Below are 17,983 nucleotides of genomic sequence, written 5' to 3' on the forward strand. Positions count from 1 at the left end.
TTTGTTTGTTATTTCTTATCACACAGACAAGAGACTTTCACATATCTGGTGGGGGGAGAGTTATCTCATTTAACATCAGCTGGCTGAAGCCAGTCTAAGACCGTCCAAGTTAGATTTTCACCTCTCTTGAAAGGCAAGGCTAAGGCTGGTACCTTGGTACCTCCATCCCAACCTCAACCAGATGTCTCAGACTCAAACACAGAGAAGCTCATCTCTGCTGATCACAGAGGATGTCCATGTGATCAGAAATGGTGAGACACCTGACTTCTGGATGGTGAAAAAAATAGGAGATCAAGTCCTCTGGTAGTACTGAGGGAAGCCATTCAGGTGATGAGCTGCTGTTATTTCAGTCCAATTCTTCATTTCAGGATGCCACTTTTTCTGTCCAGAGTCCCCCCTGCCTCTACAAAGTCCAAGCAGTGCTGTGGCCACAGTCCTGAGTGCACTAATACATCTGGATGGCTGTGCTTAGCCTCACTGCTGATCTGCAGGACAGCTCTGATGCTGGTGTCCACCACTGTCACAGCCATGCCTGTGCCTGGATATGGACCCTGCTGTTCCTGCCCCATGGACCAATATGCCCCCAGGCCTGTCTCATCACTATGGCCCTGCTGGCTCATCAGTGGGCTGTGTCTAATCCATTCACCATCCCTAAACCTGACCCTGATTTACAGATCAATCCTGCAGCCTGATCTTGGCCCAGCCATGCCCTGACTACCCTTTAGGGGGCAGCTGGCCCCTGTTGCACCTGGGCACCTAGAACACAAAAGACTTACCCAGTGTCTGGCCTGCAAGCACGCGTCCGTTCTCACCCAGCACGGCAGCACGCGCGTGCCTTTCATTGGAGTACTGTACGAAGGCATAGCCCTTGTGAACGGAGCAGCCCACCACGCGGCCGTACTTGGAGAAAATGGTCTCCACATCTGACTTCTTGACCACAGCTGTGTTGAGATTGCCGATGAAGACTCTGGAGTTGATGGACTTGGGGTCATTCTTGTTCGTTATGTTGCTCGTCTGCACCTTCAATGACATCTTGAACACCTGAATGAACAAATGAGGAGTCAGGAAGGTGTGCAAGGGAATTACCCAAGTCTTACAAAAAGGGGAGGGGGAAAAGGGTTCCAGCAAGGCTAGAGCAAGGGGACCAGCACCCCAACTACAGCTAGCCTCTGGAGGCTCCTCTGTGCTGGGCAGGGACTGCTGCCACCAGTACAAAGCTCAGCAGAGATGCATTTATCAGGCTGACTCGAGTGTATGCTGGCTGCTTCCCAGGCACAGAATAGTATTTAAATAGATTTTACAACCAAATAAAAACTTTAATGCAATTAAAATAAAGTCTTTACCTGTCTATACTTAATTAGAGTTCAAGGACTGCTCTTTTTAGAGCAGGTTTGCATTCAGCACTTTTGCTCATGCCCACCTCCTAGGCTTCCCCACAGGTCCGTCCCCCTGGCACAGGCTGGCTCTCCCCATGCACAAGGACAACCTGGACCCTGCAGATCTGCATCTGTAGATAGAAGAAGGCTTCATTTTTCTGGAAGTAAGCAATGAAATTTACGTGGTGAAGGAAACACTGTGCTCCTAGCTGATATCTGCTCTCTAGCATTGCTGGGCTTTGAGCTGCATTCTGAGCTAACAGGAGATGTCACTGTTTGCTTGGGAATCATAAGCAAGCACTGCAGCCCGCCACCACAGCTGCAAGGCACGATCCTCCTGCGTCCTTACCTGGGGTATCTCATGGGCAGTCCCTAGGAAGGATCAGGGCTGGGAACTGTATTACATTCAATCTAGTCTTGCTGCTTATCAGACAGTTTGCTCTTGTTTATGCAACAAAAACTGCACCTGTCCAAAGATTCTGGTTTGATTTTCATCTTCCAAAAAAAAAAAGAGGGGCTGCCTGGGGCTCCTTACTGTGTGCTGCACACATACGATATGGTATTTACTCAGGAGCAGTCAGTGCAGAGCTGTGGGAGCTGTTTTACAATGCACATGGTTGGTGCTGCTCTTCCATAGGTCTTCCCCATGGCTATGGCAGAGCACCCTGGCCCCTATCAGATACTTCAACATCTGCCTGAACACTGCTGGGATGAAGTCCAGCCAGCTTTGGGGTTTCAGCTCTCCATCTCGGTCTGGGCAGTCTGGCCTGGGATGGGTGGCAGCTCCCTGGCTACATGGAGCAGCTCTCTGTGATCCCCAAGACCTGGGGGCTCTGTCCACCCGCAGCCCAGCCTGAAAAAAGTCTGTCCTTACAGACAGACAGAATCATTTCCCGACATGCTTTTTGGGGTTGTGCCAAGACTTACAAAGAACCAAAGTCCCCTTTCCCCTTCTTGTTATCCAGGGATGGTAAGGCCCTGGCACTGCTGCCAGGAGCCGTGGGTGCCCCATCCCTAGAGGTGACCGAGGCCATGGAGGGGCCCTGGGCGGCTTGAGCTGGGGGGGCAGCCAGCCAACAGAGAGGATAGGGCTGAATGTATTTCTGTGCACAGAGGCAAGCATCAACACCTCAGGGCTTGTCACCATGAGCTGTCTATTTCCAGGCTTTGCAACAGCCAAGAAGCGCGGCCTGACCCCATAGCAGGGGCCTGCAGCCTGACCCATGCAAACAGGAGATGTTTAACACTGATTGCAATCAATGAGCTCTACAAGGACAAATCATGACTGCCAGCCCTCAGCCTTTTTAATTTTCAGGGCATGAAGATCAGGGCACTCAGCTCCTTCATGGTTTGAAGTCTACCTGTGTGTAGCAGTGGAGTTAGGCCTGAGTGGGCTTCATGGTGCTGCAGTGAGTTCCCAGCCCATGTGAACACCCACCCATGATCCAACATGCTGGCACAGCACCTGGGGTACCTGCTTGAGAAACCCTCAGAAACTTATGGTGCCTTTAGGACCCAGTGTCCAAATCCAGGTCTCTCTGTCTCTGCATGATTCCCCTGCAGCAGCATCCCCAAAGCTGCCCTCATCTGGGCTGTGCTGCCATGAATGGATGTTTCCCAGCTTTCACGCTGAACAAATTAAAATATAATCCTGTTGCTCAACACCCACTTCTTGTCACACTCTGATCAATTTTATGCTGCTGCCCCATACCTCAGCTTAGGGAAAACCCTAAAGCTGCTGTTAGCCCAAACACTTCCCAAATTGTAGCATGCCTCGGAGAGTATTATTTATATTGCTCTAATTTCTGACCAGCTGTTTGCAGCTGTAAATACCAATTACATCAGTGTGCTGAGCTCCTTAAGCCTGTGTGGGAAGGATGTGGGTTAAGCTGTTTCCATGCTATGAGCAGAACACAAAGATCTGGCTGGAAGATTCAGTTAAATCAAGGGCTTTTCCCCCAGATTTAAAGGGCTGCCTGCTCTCAGCAGGTGCATCAAGACCCAGCTCTGCTGCTGCCAAGGGATCTGGTTCACTTTGTGTGATTTCTTTAAAAGTAAAAGAGCTGGATGAGGATGCTTTCTAGGTGGGCACTCAGGTACCAGATGAATCTTCACTTTGAGAATAAATAAATTACCAGCAGTAATCCCTTCATCCCCTCCTCCCCCTCCACTTCACCTTCATTATCGTTAGGATAGACAAGTAAGAAGGAATGACACACCTTAATGAAGGTGGGACACAAATTCCCCATTTTACAGATGCGTTACCAAGGGGCTTGCTAGCTAACACAATGACTTGAGAAGAGACCCCTGAAGTCCTGGCAGGAGTTCACCCCGGACAAAGTTACCAGCTCCCTGCTTTGTGTGGACCTCTCTGAGGTGGGGGTAGGATTCCTGCTTCCAGGCTAGGACCTGGAGCCTTCAGACTGAATTCCTTGAGCTCCTTCCGACCCTGCTCAATGGTAACCATTCCCCAGAGGGTGCTGGTGGGGAGCAGGACATCCCCTACGGCATCCTACCGTCTGAGAGGTAGGTGCCATGTGGAACGCTGCCTGCCCCCAGGTTCCATCTCCCACCTCACATCTTTCTTGTCCAGCTATGCTCCAGATATGGCACCTGCAGGTGCTTCCCTTATGGTTTCTGCTGCAGAAGAAACTGTGCCTGGTGGCTGGTCAGTGATGGGATGGTGGCTCTGGGTGACAAACTCCAGGTCAGGCCAGCTGATAGCCAAATCACTGGGCAAGACTTCGGAGGAAGCCACTGAGGACCAGAGGTCCTAAGTGCCATCTGCCCACTAACTGCTGCCCCTATCCCTGTTGTGACAGAGATGGGAGCCATGGCCTCGACCACTCGAGCACTTGTCCAGGCTGAGATTTCAGCCCCAACAGCAACATCCTCCATCTAACAGGCCAGTGCCAAGCACTTTTCTGCTGTCCTCACACACTGCTGGCTTTCCTGGATAAAACAACCCCCTTTCCACCCAATTAATTTCCGTTGTCTTCTTGCACACAATACTCATTTTGCATCACTTCTTGCTATCCTTACTGTAACAATCAAACTTTAATCACCACTTCTCACCAAATGCTGACCACCACATACTAATACCACCTATCCTAACCACACATCAGCAGAGCACTCTACATCACAGCCGGGTGAAATCCAGCACTGGTTCAACCCCAACTTCCATGAGAAACATCAGAGCTCTCCCTCATGGTCAGCACAGCACAGGATCTCTTAGAGCTACCATCACATAAAAACCAGTGGAAGCCCTTGGCAAAGCATCTTGGTGATTCTCTGATTATGTATATATATATAAAAATAGATACAGCAGAGACAGGTACCAGTGGTGATACATTGATATTTTAACAACTACAGCTGTCTAGAGGATGCATTCTCACATCTATTATTTTACCTTTCTCCCTCAAGCAAGTACTGCAATAAGGCAGGCTTGAATCACAAAAGAGAGTAAGAAATAAAAAATGCAACTAGTAATGATTCTTATCAATTGGACATGGACAAATGGATGTATAAAGGGGTCCTTGCAGACCTCAAAGAACACAAAGCGCACATGAGTATGATTATTTCTGCTTTCTGGGAGGGAAACTAAGACACAAAGCTTACTTCCAGTTTCTGAGGAAGGCTGTCAGTCCTGCTAAATTCTGTTGGGAATTCCCTGATATTTGCTGTTTTGCTTAAAGCTTCAGCTGCTGTATTCATGCAATTGTGTGAAGTAACACTAACACACCTTCCTGTACCACAAAACCAATAAACTGCTAACAACAACCCTATAAAATAAAATACAGTAGGATAGGATAGAATAAAATAAAGTAAAAACCTTGTAATGCCCCAGAAGCTCAGCACGATGAGGCATCCATGGGGCATCCATGCAGGCCGCAGTCTGGATGCTCCGTGCAGGCTGCCCCTGGCAGCATCCATTCCCACTTCTCCTCCCTACCCGGGGCAGCGTGGCTGGAAACGATGTCACGGCCCCTGCTGTCACTCATGTTCAGGGATCCCTTAAAGATATTGATATTCAATCCAGTAGCAGCCCAAGGCCAGAGCTGGTTTACTTGATAAGCTATTTTTCCTTCCTGCTTTAAGTGCCTTGCTTCACAGATTAGCTGTTTAATTGAGAGCCAGGTGTCTAAAAACCCCAGAGGCCTCCGTCTTAGTGATGAACTGTCACAGAAGAAGAAGGCAAAGAAAAACCACCCAGCCCTGCCACTCTCTCTTCGCAGAAAGCTCTTTATTTGTGTGACGGCCACACACAGCTGGGTTGTTATTTTCTTCTTATCACACTTGTTCACAAAATGAGAAACATGGTTTTTCATCCTGTCTCGGTCCCTGCCCAACTTTCCCCAGCTTGGTGGCTCTGAGCTGAGACAGATGACAAAAGTGCCGGTCCTGCAGAGACCTCAGGGGACAAAGCTGCTCCTTGCCACGGGCCCAAGAACATTTTGGCACTTTGGGTGCCCCATCTGGCAGACTGCTCCCCAGCGTCCTCTGGGGCTGGAGGCTGTGTGGCCCCAGTGCCTCCTGCTCGCTTGCTGGGATAAATCCCAGCTACATAGGCACATTTCTTTCTGCATCTGCTATGTGCTCACTCAGGTCAAAATCTGATTCCGCGGCAGCCAGGCACTTGGCTCGGAGCGATTTCTAAATGGAGCAGCTCCTCCTTTATCCATAGAAGTAGCCTTAAATAAACACAATGCATTACATGACCCTGCCTGCCTTGCCCTGCCCCAGCAATAGCACAGAAAGGCAGATGCATCTACAACTGAACTCCCCGCCACCTCTGGTGCCAATCACTCCTCCTCGGGAGCTGGCAGTAATTTGCTGGTGAGTCCCCAGGCACTGGAGTCGAGCTCTGAAGCACTGCTTTAATAACCAGCACAAACCCTGCAATCTTTTTAATAGCTTTTGAGTTCCCACCACCTCCTCCACAGCAAACTGGGGGGTCTCAGCCTTTCTCCCGGAGAGCAGAAATACCCTCCGCACTGCTGTGTGGTTCAGTAAGTAGAATAAACTGGAAAGGAACGAGTCCTTGGGTTTTCTGGAGAAAATGGCTCTGGTTTTCCCAAATGTGATTGTTAGGGGACTAGGAAGTTATTAAAAGAAGGAAGTAAATAAAGACATTGCAGGTGTTGCACTGGTTATGCAGGAGCAGAAATGCCGTTTGGGGAAGGGGCAGTGTGAGGATGTCTGCAGTCTCCATTTGACCCCAAATGGACCAGAAATTGGGGATGCTCTCCAAAATGGTCAGTGCTTACTTCATTGAGTTGGTTTCCTTAGCCTCTCTGCTTTTAAGTGCTAACTCCCCAAAGCTAGGACTCCGTGCAGATGGATGCACGGTGCTCCTGCAGACAGGTGGATGCTGAGTGTACAACAGTGTGTACAGAATTAGCTGCTTCATAATACTCCTCCAGCTCTCCGTCTTGCTATGCAAAGAGCCTGCTTTTATAATTTTTAATTAAAACGAGTCATTTTGAAATGGAGAAATCCTGCCAATCCTTTCAAAACCTGGTCATGATTTAGATTTCAGTGCATCTGGCAAATCCCTCGTAAAGGAGCAATAAATAATCAGTAGCCGTTTTAATAAGTATTTAATCAGTTGTTAAAGGTACAATAGTTACAAAGTCTATCAGGTCAGCACACAGTTTATAGCTGCTGCTCGTAACCATCTGTCCTACATATTATTCATGCCTATAGAAAGCTTAAAAATCTATTTGTCAAGGTCTTAAATCCTAGTGAGTGCGATAAAGGGATGACCTATGGCTGGAAACCCTGAGATAAAGCCAAGCACAACTGCACCAGCCCTGCCCGCCTGCCTGTCTGTCTCCTGCTGAAGCCAGACACTGACATCTCCTTCCACCTGACAGCATACAGGGCCAATTAAACCATCATGTAAAAGTCATCCCACCATCCGTGCTGTGCTAGAATTTAGAATTTAGCATTTTCTGAAGCCTGTGTGTATCAACGTCATGGGTTTCAAGGTGTGAGACAACACTCCTCTTTACCTGCTGGAACTTGAACTGTCCCATTCATGCAAAGCTTTTCTGGGCTCTACTTCTTCCATGAAAATAATTCTTAAATGAAGGCATTTTTTCCCCCTAAAAATAGACTTTGTATCATCCTTTGATTGCAGAATATGCAACAAGTCGACTTTTCAGGAGTCTCTGCTTCTAATCGTCTTGGGAATCTCCTGTGAACAGACTCACATTCTTTTTGACAGCAGCAAAATAAATTTTAAAGGTCAATTGACTCAGATAAGCCCAGCCTGGCAGCACTTTCAGATGCAGAATTCCAGGCATAACATTTAGGTTGTGTTCCAGAACAGAAACAAAATTCTTTGGAGGAAAGAAACTTTAAAAGGAAAAAAAAAAAAAAAAAAAAGAAGAAGAAGAAAATGAAAAGGAAACAGCAATTAAATAGAATGTCATCTGTAATCCCATTGGTGCAAAACCTGATGATTACCTACTGGGCTATGGACAATGCTACATGTATTAATCTAATTAAAGTCCTTTTTTTACAGGCATCTGAAGCCAGCTCATTAGTGTGTTACTGAGATGCTCATTAATGGCTGGCCATGACTAATTTCTTGAGAATTATTCTTTAATTCTTTATCATTCACTGCCTAATGGGAAAACACAATATTTCCATCCCCCACTCTCCCACTTGTACACAGTGGAAACTGGTTCTCATCAGCTGCCTATTGACTTGATGTTCCTTAATGAACAGTCCCCCCACCTGCCCAACTGTTGTTTTAACAGCAAATGATTTATTCATGAGGAAAGCGAGATCTTCAGCAAGTGAACTTTCTGGGAACTTTCTTAGCAGCTTAATGAACCGGCATCTTTGTGCTGCTTGTTGTGTCTCCCTGAGACGTGCAGAGAGGAGATGGAGAGCTGAAGAAGGCCTCTGACAAAGGCTCGTGGGTGAGTGGAGCACTGCCAAAGGGGGAAATCTGGGACCCCACAGCAATAATTTAATCACATGACAGGGCTACAGCTGCCAAAGAGGGTGTAATTCTCCTTGTTCATCCTCTGGAGACTTTCAAGGTGAAGCTGGATCAAGCCCTGGGCAACCTGATCTAGCTGTGATGTCCCAGATCATTTCAGAGCAGTTGGACCAGATAACCATTAAAGGTTCCTTCTAACTCTAAGGACTCTATAATCATAGGATTGTAAGATCTCTGCCTGCCTTTTGGCAGAGGTGAGTGTGGCAATGCCATCAATTCCTCAACACACTGCTGGGCTCCCAGTGGGACTGTCCTTGTGCTCAGCCTCTCACCACCCTGCTCTGCCAGCAACCCCGATGAGCCAGAAGGGCTGGGGGAATGTTTTTCTGTACGACCAAGCAGAAGATGAGCATTCCCACACCACCATGTGCTTCCTGCCACTGGGGATTTCAGCAAAGCCCCACATGCCGTGAGAGTTGGCAAAGCTTGGTGAGGACGACGCTCCTGTGTTAGAGGGGCAGCTTGAGGCCCCAGTGGGACCCAGGCATGTTTTGCTGTGCAGGTCAACAGTTGATCATCCCCACTCCCCGTGGGAATTAACACCAGTGATGCCCAGTGCCTGCTCCTCACAGTGTTTGCAGAGTGGGGAGCAGAGCATGGGATGGAGCCTCAGGAGGCACAGAGCCAGAGGAAAGTGCAGCCCTCGGCACGCTGATCCACTGCTTTTTAGCAGCTGAAGTTCTTGACATTCTTGTCCTCTCCTGGAATTAATTATCAGCTGACTGCCTTTGAAAATTATTTCAGACAGTCTAAATACTCAGAATGACACCAGTGATTAAGACATATATCTCTGTAAAGTCAACTGGTTGGGGGTTCCCACTCCACCTGCTGTGTGATCTGCTCAATCCTGAATGCTGTACTTACGGCTCTGCATGGGCAGAGAGGCAGCAGCACCCTCACCCCAAGAAAAGCTCCCTACAGAGGAGGGATGCTCCTGTGCAAGTGGTGAGAACAGTGTGACCTGGAGAGCAGCTGGGCTGCTTGGGGTGGCTGCTGTGGTATCACCTACATCAGTTGCCATTACCTTTCTCTTGCTCCTCAACTACTGGTCTTTGCCACCCTTGGTTTACATGGACGCATGGATTAAGACACAGCCTGGCTCAATGAGGGGACACCTGCTCCTATGCTGTCCTCTGAATCTGCTCCCACCTGCTTGGTGGTGCTCCACCCATCTTACCCCTGGTGTCAGCCAAAACTGGGAGTGAAGGTGCACCACCTGCTGCTCCAATTCCCCATCAATGCCATCACGCCAGCGATGGATTCCTTTCTGTACGATGTGGCTGTGAGTGATGGATCAGGATGGCACAGCTGATGCTGCTCTCATCCCCTCACACCTTCCAGGACAGCATCACCCTTTCCTTTGCAGCACTAAGCTCTTGTAACAGGGGTTAAAAGAGCAAGCCCCTTTTTAAAAATAATACAGAAAGATTAGTAAGCCATCATTGTTTGTTGATTATGGTCATCCTTTCCTGTAAATGAAGTTCAAAAGTCATTAAAAGATTTGTCAGCTGTGACTTATGAGCCTTTCCTGCTGCAGGGGAGTGAAGCAATGACAAATGCCCTCCACTGCTATCATCTGTTATGTGTTAGAAGTTGCAGCGTTCCAATTACCGGGGACCCACTGAATCTGTAGACGAAAAGCAACTCAAATATCCCACACGGCCATTGGGACCATTAGTCAGAACCGGCGAGTTCCAGTGGCACAGCATTGGCTGGGAGGGAGTCAGCAATAAATAAATAACACTTTGCATGCGTGCAGGGATTGCTGGCTACTGCATGCAGCTTTATCAGCGTCAATTACATTTTGTGCCTGCTTTGGGGAGGTAGAAACTCCCAGTTTCCCAAGCTGAAGGCAGGGCTGACGGGCTGCAGGATCTCAGGCCACTGGGACCCGATCGGCATCAGATCAGGACCAGGAGCTCTACAGCCCAGTCAAAAGCTAAATAAAAAAAACCCCAGCACGCTCATTTTTCTTGCTTGCAGCACAGTGGCAAAGGCTACACACAGCCAGAGCCCAGCCCTGCCTGCCACCTGCAGAGAAGTGTTTCATCCTGGAGCAGCCACAGAAGCCATGCAGGACTCACTGCTCACCTTGGGTGCCTCCAGCTCCACCAGGGAGCTCCTCCACCACTCAGTGTTGGAGGACACAGTTTCCCAGTGTCCTCCTGCTACCCCTTGCCTTGGGGCCCAGCACTTGTGTGTGCTTTACATGCCAAGCTGGGGCCTACCAAGATGAGAACAATCCTGGGTCAAGAAGGGCACACGTCATATGTTACCAACCCATCTGTGTGATGGAGAGGGAACGGCGTCGAGTCTCTTGTTAACACAACATCTTATAAACTCAATTAGATCCTATTAAATGCCAATTTGGCCCTCATCACACTTAACCTCCTCCATGAGAGGGGTAATGGCCCATAGCACTTTACTGCCTCTTTGGCTTTAATTTGTTGGGCATGGTGGGAGGAGCACTTGCAATGGCTAATCTTGCTCCCCCAGTCAGCAAAGCTTCTCCCTGCCTTTGAGAAAGGGGGAACACAGCTTGGACTCTGTGCCAGCAGGCAGCTATGGATGCCAGGCTCCTGGGTCAAGGCTAAGCTGTCCCACATGGCTCCCTCCACACCTGCACAGAGGTGAGGGAACACCAAAATGGTGAGCAAATGGCTTGATTCCTGGCATCAGTACTGAGTATATGGGACAGCAAGCTTCTCCAGCCTGGCATCACTCAAAGCAATACCACCAAAATCTTTGGTCGAGATTGACCCCAAGCTTTTCTCTATCCAAGCCCACGTCCTAGAGGAGTCACACCAGAGCAGGGATGCAGTAGTATAGTTGTGACTTGGTCACAGGGCTGTTATGAAGGACCAGGCTACTGTGTCAGGAGCTCTGCGGCCTGCATATGGCAGCAGCCAGCACCTACCTGCCTCCCACAAATCCAGCAGGAGGACCAACACTCCTCTTCATTTGGGCACCAAGTTGTTTTCGAGACCCTCAAAGGAACTGGCTGCATGCAGGTTGGTTATTTTCTATTCACTTTCCTGACCTCCGTACAGCAGCAGGCAGGCATTTATCCTGCTTTTGTGAATACCCCACCCAACCTCATCCTGTGAGTAAAATCAGCTGCATGGGGCTGCATTTACCAGCCCTGTCCACGGATCTTTGGAGGCTTAAATGAGCCAGCATGACTTTCTACTGCTGTTTGCTTTCCTTGCTGCACAAGGCATCTTTGTCTATCACCAAGAACTGCGAGCAGAAACAGATCTGTCTGGACATGGCCACTCCACAATTACTCATTTTAACAGTACCAGTCATTGGAAAAGCAAAAGAAGAATGATTTCATTTTCATAACCTTGAGTTCCCCATGCCCTGCTTGGACGAGTTTGTCTGCATTATTTTCAGCTCTCAGAAGGCAGGCACTGCATTGCTTTCCAGCAGAACGCACCCGGCTGCGCACGCACCGAAGCGCCCATGGAAAGGGCAAACCCTTGTGATACACCAAATGGTTTTGTGAGAGCCTGGTTCTGGGAAGGGCAAGGAAAAGGCTTTGTATTTCTATGCATTTATCTTTTATAGAAGAGTCTGAAACACACCAAGACCTCTTCACACCACACAGTTATTACTCAGGAACTCACTACTGCAAAATACCACCGGTGTTCTCACTAGACATGGGGAAATCAAGGAAATTTCATTTTTAAGTGTTTTCCAATCTTCCACTCACCCCAAGACTTTAATTTTGATAGGTCAAACTGACAGCCGAGTGTGCAATGGCAAAGGGGCAGCACTTGGCATTCACATTTAATGCCAAGTGCTTTAATGTATTGAGCAGCCACTGCTAACTGGCCTTTTCTCCTGGCACCTGGTGATATTGTAAGACCTTCAGTTTGGATTTTGCTAAAACAACTCCCACTGTGCATCTGCAGGGGAGAACAGCAAATGCACCCTAAACACTTTGGTAGGAATAATGAGAACTGAGCATTCACTTCAAAATGAATTCTCACTTTTTGAAGCCAAAGTAAGGAAGAGGGGTGAGGAAAGAGAGAAAAACTCCTCACTCCATGGGGTTGACAAGAACTCTCATCATCACCAGGTTGGAGGTGGGAGATCTCCATGAGCTCTGGGTTTCTGGAAGAGGCTGGTGGGCTCAGGGCTGCCCTAAGGGCAGTGTCCCCAGGTATGTGGCAGTTTGTGCTTTGCAACAACAGGGGATGTCCCAGCCCTGGGCATGTTCTTCAGCTCCATCAGAGCAATGCCCCAGTGAAACCTTTGGGATTCATTGTGGGCACCAGAGGACCAGAGATACGGGAAAAAAGATGCCTTGCTTTCTGATACCTGCAGCTTACAGGGCTCCAAGCCAGTTTTTATCACATCAGGCTATTTTAAACATTTATTTTTTTCACAAAGAAAGAATTAATAAACAGTGCTGTTTATCTTCCTAGCTTTGCTGCAGCTCTTTTCATGGCCAGCTGACCTCTGCTCCTGAGCACAGTGGAGTAAATAAATATCACTGCAGTCACTTCCCCCTACGTTACTTCATTTCTTAACTTCTAACTAAAGCCCAGGTGTGCTTTGTCTCTGCAAGGCCAGCTGAAACTGGGAGGCAGCCATGAAAGGTGGTGATGGGTGACTTCACCCTTTGGAGCACCCACAAAAACCCCTTACCTGGGAAAGCTGGCAGAAATTCTCTTTCTTTCTCTTTTAACCTTTCTAAGCCATAGTCCACACCCTGATAAAGGGTTGTTTTTATTTATTCAATATGAAGTCATGAAGATTTGCTCATGGCTGTGAATCACTTTGATGAACAGAAACCCACAGATGCAAATGCTGACAGTGATAGCTGCAATATATAATGTCTGTAAGATAATTAATGCCAATCAACAAACGCATATGGAAAATTGATCTTGTCAAAGCACAGCAAGATCATTTTACAATAAGATGCTGAGTTGTGTGTATAGAGTCAATAATACTATCAATGAGATAAATGTAGCCTTCTTTATTATGTCTGAGTTGCGGATTTGTTTTCATTAACACATGTGAACATCATAACATCATCTTGGATTAAAATCTGGCTAAATTAAGAAACGTCCAGGTCAGAGGAAACCAACAGCACAGAGCCCTCCTGGTGTGCCACACAACTGCTGCTGCTTTGAGAGGGCATCAATAATTCTGCTGCTGGTGCTGGCAGAACTATTCCTAGGAGGAATCCATGTCTGACAAGGAAAACGCAGACAGATGAGAGCCAGCTCAGGCATAAGAACTGCTTAAGGACTGGAAAACGTAGGTTTGTTTTTGTTTTTTACTGAGACACCCCTGGAACAAAATCTTTGCAGCTCAACAAAGAAGTTCCATGATGACTTGACTGGGGGCTCTAAGTGCTGCTACAGAGATCATAAATAGAATTTATCAATCAAGTGGACAAAAACGCAACACTATCCAGCAACTGGGAGTTGAAGCCAGACAACAAAACTCAGACAACAAAACAAAATAGGAATGTTTGCAATTACTGGCAATCATCCTGAGAGACTACTTATTTCAAATGCTTCTCTCACGTTCTTAAAGCAAGATGGATGGCTCTCCTACAAATCCTGTTACCATTTATGTGTTAGGTTAGCAGGGAATTCAGGGGAGTCCCATTGCCTGAATTCTATAGGCAGTCAGACATAGAGGTAATTTGACAACAAATTTATTCAGCTCCTTACATACACATGACTGCTCATGCACATGCTGCATTAGTTCCCCTCCAATACTTTGCTGCCAGGGGAGTTCTCCTCCCATCACCATCATCAGGATACGCTGTCAGAAGCAGGAGCTGATCTCATTGCCTTGCTATGGCTAGTGTTGGTGCTACCACCTTGAATGTCCCTCTGGCTGCCAAATTATACTTTAAAGCCAAGCCTCTCCATTTAAAGAATGTTTAGGTCCTGCTTCAAACTGTTTTAGAAGCTAAATCCACATTTTCATTCATCTTTTGGCCATTACTACTACAGATGGACCTTCATTTCAATCCAGCACCAATGATGCTGTTGTCATCATTAAAACTTAGCATGGAAGAGATACTTCTGTCTTGTTAAGAGTTTAATTCTCACTGAGTGGAAGCAAAAAACTCTAAGTTTTAGCTTCAGGTGGCCAGCAAGGCAAACAGCGATGTGTGCCTTCAGCTGTTCCTTCCCTATGTGCACACCTAGAGATTATTTCCTCACGCAATTAAGTTCACTGCTCTGCTGAGATCACTAGCACTGATCTGCAGTAGGAACGTGTGATTTATCATTATGAGCATGATTTTTTGCTGCCTGAAACCTTGCATGAGGCCACTTCTTTCTACGTTCTACAATCCTGCACTGAAATCAATTTTGCTGCGGCTTCTCCCGGCTCTGCTGAGGCTGCAAAGCAGGAGATAAGTGCTGAGCACGTAGCAATATCCAACTGCATGAGGTCAGCCACATGTTTAGAAGGTGGCATGTGGAGCACAATGGCATCAGGGTGGGTGACAGCCCCTGAGAACACCCAGCTGGGGACAGAGGCCCCCACTGGCCAACATGATGATGTCACCGTAGGTTGTTGCTTGCCTGGGGGTCTGCACAGGGACACTGTGCAGGGACTCAACTGGCAGAAAAAGGGAGACATTCTGCTGAACTTGCTACTCATGAACATGGAGCAACTGGCACAGACAGGAAGAATAAAGGAGATCTTGGTGGCAGCGACCATGAGCCTGTGAAGTTGAACATCCCATGAGAAGTGAGCAAGAAAATTGGCACATTCTGGAATTATGAGAGTAGGCTTTGGTTTGTTCAGAGATCTGCTGGGCAAAATCCCATTGTAGACTGCTCTGGAGGCCCACAGAGATCAAGGGGCCACAGTCAAGAACACCTCCAGCAGCCCATCCTGCTGTGCAGACAGCTGGGCACACACAGCATGAGAACAGCATGGATTCACAGCCAAGCCCAAACTGAGCTTTCTGTTACACAGAAAGGCAGAAGCCAGGAGATTGAAGCAGAGCTGGGCCACCCAGGAATACGATGGCAACCTGCTGGATCACTGAGTGGGCATGGAATGTTGAGCTATTCACGTTGTTGCTGAAGGACAGAGAGCCATGGGGGACAGGAACCATATGGTAGCAAGCTTTTGCAGGGTAAGCTGGGAGGAAGATCTTAAGCTCACAGTGAGCATGGTGTACCTTCCCACTGCCAGAGAGCCCAAAGCTGCAGAGCTATCTCAAAGCTGTCCTTTCTGGCTAGTTCTTGGTGGCTGCCTAAGGAAGTCCCTATTGCACAGGGACCTTAGAGTGGGTCTTCCTGCATTGCCACCAGGGCACGAAGGATGGCTCCTAACTCCAGGAGAGAAGAAAGGCAGGTGGCAACTCGTAACCTGCCTAGCAGCTCACAGATGACCTTGTCCATGTTATGGCAACCATTTCTCATACCCTTACTGGCACTTCTGTGTTTCCTTGTCGTTCCTGTGTTCCCTTGATGCATTACCTGCAACCTGCCTGAGCATGGACAGGCAGTCAGGTCTGGCTCAATTCTGCTTGGTGCAGTCTGAACAGTGCTACTGGGAGTCAGATTGCTGAATTTGTGATCCTTGCTCAGGCAAAATTCCCTGAAAGCTAGAACTGACTTTTGCCAAAACAAAAATCCACCACTGTCAAGCCAAGAGGCTGAGAGGACTACACAGCAGATACACTGTTAAGCCCCAGACTAGACAGTTTATGCTTCCAGCATATTTCTGGTCTATCCTTTTGAGTTTAGTTACCCACTGCCCAGCACTTCTGGAAATTCCACTATATACCCTTTAATGAACCAGTTCAAATCTCAGGGAAATGCACTGTATCCGAATGAAGTGGAGATGGACAAACACATACATTAAATAGGTGTGCAACACCTGTAACAACTGTAGCCAGCACCAAATTTGGCCATGGTGCCCTGCACAGGTTGTGCCTAGAGCAATTTGGATATGATGTGGTGTCTACTATGGGATGCACAGCAGTAGCATCCTTGGTTCCCATGCTTGGCGCTGTACAATGAAGGAGATGGGTGGTCCATCTCCAACTTCCTGTGATGGAAATGGGTAAAAATCCCAGAATATGGCAGAGGAAAGGGACTCACTGAGTGGGTAAATGATCTGTACAATATCATACAGCAACACACTAGCAGTGGCTTTAGAAAGAGCTCCTTTTCTTCTTAATTTGCTTCCAACCCATGGAATCATTCTCTCATGTTTTTGGCATTGCCCTTCATTCATCTGCTCGCAGCAGCTGGGTAATGTGTCACCCCAGAGCTACCAGAGCATGGTGCAGGAGGACATTGCACAGGAATCCAGTGTGATCAACCTTTACACAGTTCCCTGTTGCTTGGACATCTCCTGATGAGAAAGATTAAAGGGATTAGAAGCTTACAAGTTATGAGGGAAGTGAAGGGCTTTGGAAAATACTGAGGTCTTAATTTACAAGTGATGTTTGAAAAATGAATGGACTGAGGCTTTTCTTCTGTGGGAAAATGGGAGAATTTATTATGAAGCAAGGTTATTTGACGTTATTTGACCAATGAAACGGTTTGCTCGTCCCATGTAAAAGTACCAGTGTATCTTATACAGTGTTCTCATGGCCCAGAAAGCTTACCAGATCCTGGGCTGCATTCAAAGCAGCACGGGTAGTGGGGTGAGAGGGGAGATGGGCCCCTCTGCTCTGAGACCCCACCTGCAGCAATGCATCCAGATGTGGCGTCCTCAGTGCAGGAGGGACATGGATCAGCTGAAGCAGATCCAGAGGAGGGCAACAGAAATGATCTGAGGGATGGAATGCCTCCCATACAAGGAGAGGCTGACAGAGCTGGGGCTGTGCAGCCTGGAGAAGAGAAAGCTCTGGGGAGATTTGAGAGCAGCCTTTCAATATTCAAAGGGGCTGTAAGAAAGAAGGGGACAGGCTCTTGAGCAGAGTCTGTTGTGACAGGACAAGGGGAAATGGCTTCAAACTAAGAGGGGAGACTTAGACTGAATATAAGGAGAAAAAAATTCAGAATGAGGGTGGTGAGGCACTGGCATAGGTTGCCCAGAGAGGTGATGAATGTTCCATCCCTGGGACATTCAAGATCAGGCTGGATGGGGCTCTGAGCACCTGATCAAGCCATAGATGTCCTTGTTCACTGCAGAGGAGTTGGACTAGATGGGTTTTAATGGACTCTTCCAACAGAAATTATTCTAGGATTATATGAAATTAAGTGAATGGCATGAATGGAGTTAGTAGGTTGGGTAGAGAACAGCTTCACGAACACAGTGAATAAAGAAAGCACTGCTAGAGTAAAGCTGGGAAACAAGTTTCCAGATGAGTAGTTCATCGACTAAAAATTAGATTTCGGGGTAGGCTGCCAACTACTCCAAAAGCATGTGAAAAATCACACTAGGAAATGAGCACTTGCAGAAGGGATAAAGTGCACCTATTTTATTTTCCCCTTTCCATTCTCCAGAGGCACAAATTCGGCAGAGGGGAATGGGTGGGATGCAAAAAGGCTTGGAGAAAATCCTTGCAAAGCTTATAGAAGTCATAGAATAATTTAGGATGGAAAAGACCTTTAAGATCATCAAGACAAATCATCTACCTAACAGT

General features: G+C 47.6%; 1 protein-coding gene across 6 annotated transcripts in view; it reads right to left on the reverse strand.

Annotated features, from left to right (window-relative positions):
- The window catches only part of RALY (RALY heterogeneous nuclear ribonucleoprotein), a 109,547-nt gene that overhangs the window by 18,586 nt on the left and 72,978 nt on the right, over positions 1-17,983 (reverse strand). For all 6 annotated transcript variants that reach the window (XR_014887814.1, XM_085242081.1, XM_085242079.1 and 3 more), the window contains one exon: positions 777-1,041. Coding sequence is in view for 5 of the 6 variants with exons in the window: in XM_085242079.1 (XP_085098205.1) it covers positions 777-1,041 (265 nt within the window). In the remaining variant the exon portion in view is untranslated. The remainder of the gene's footprint in view (positions 1-776; positions 1,042-17,983) is intronic.

The sequence above is a fragment of the Meleagris gallopavo genome, chromosome 22, assembly GCF_905368555.1.
Source record: "Meleagris gallopavo chromosome 22, MGAL_WU_HG_1.1, whole genome shotgun sequence".
NCBI classification, from domain to species: Eukaryota; Metazoa; Chordata; class Aves; order Galliformes; family Phasianidae; genus Meleagris; species Meleagris gallopavo.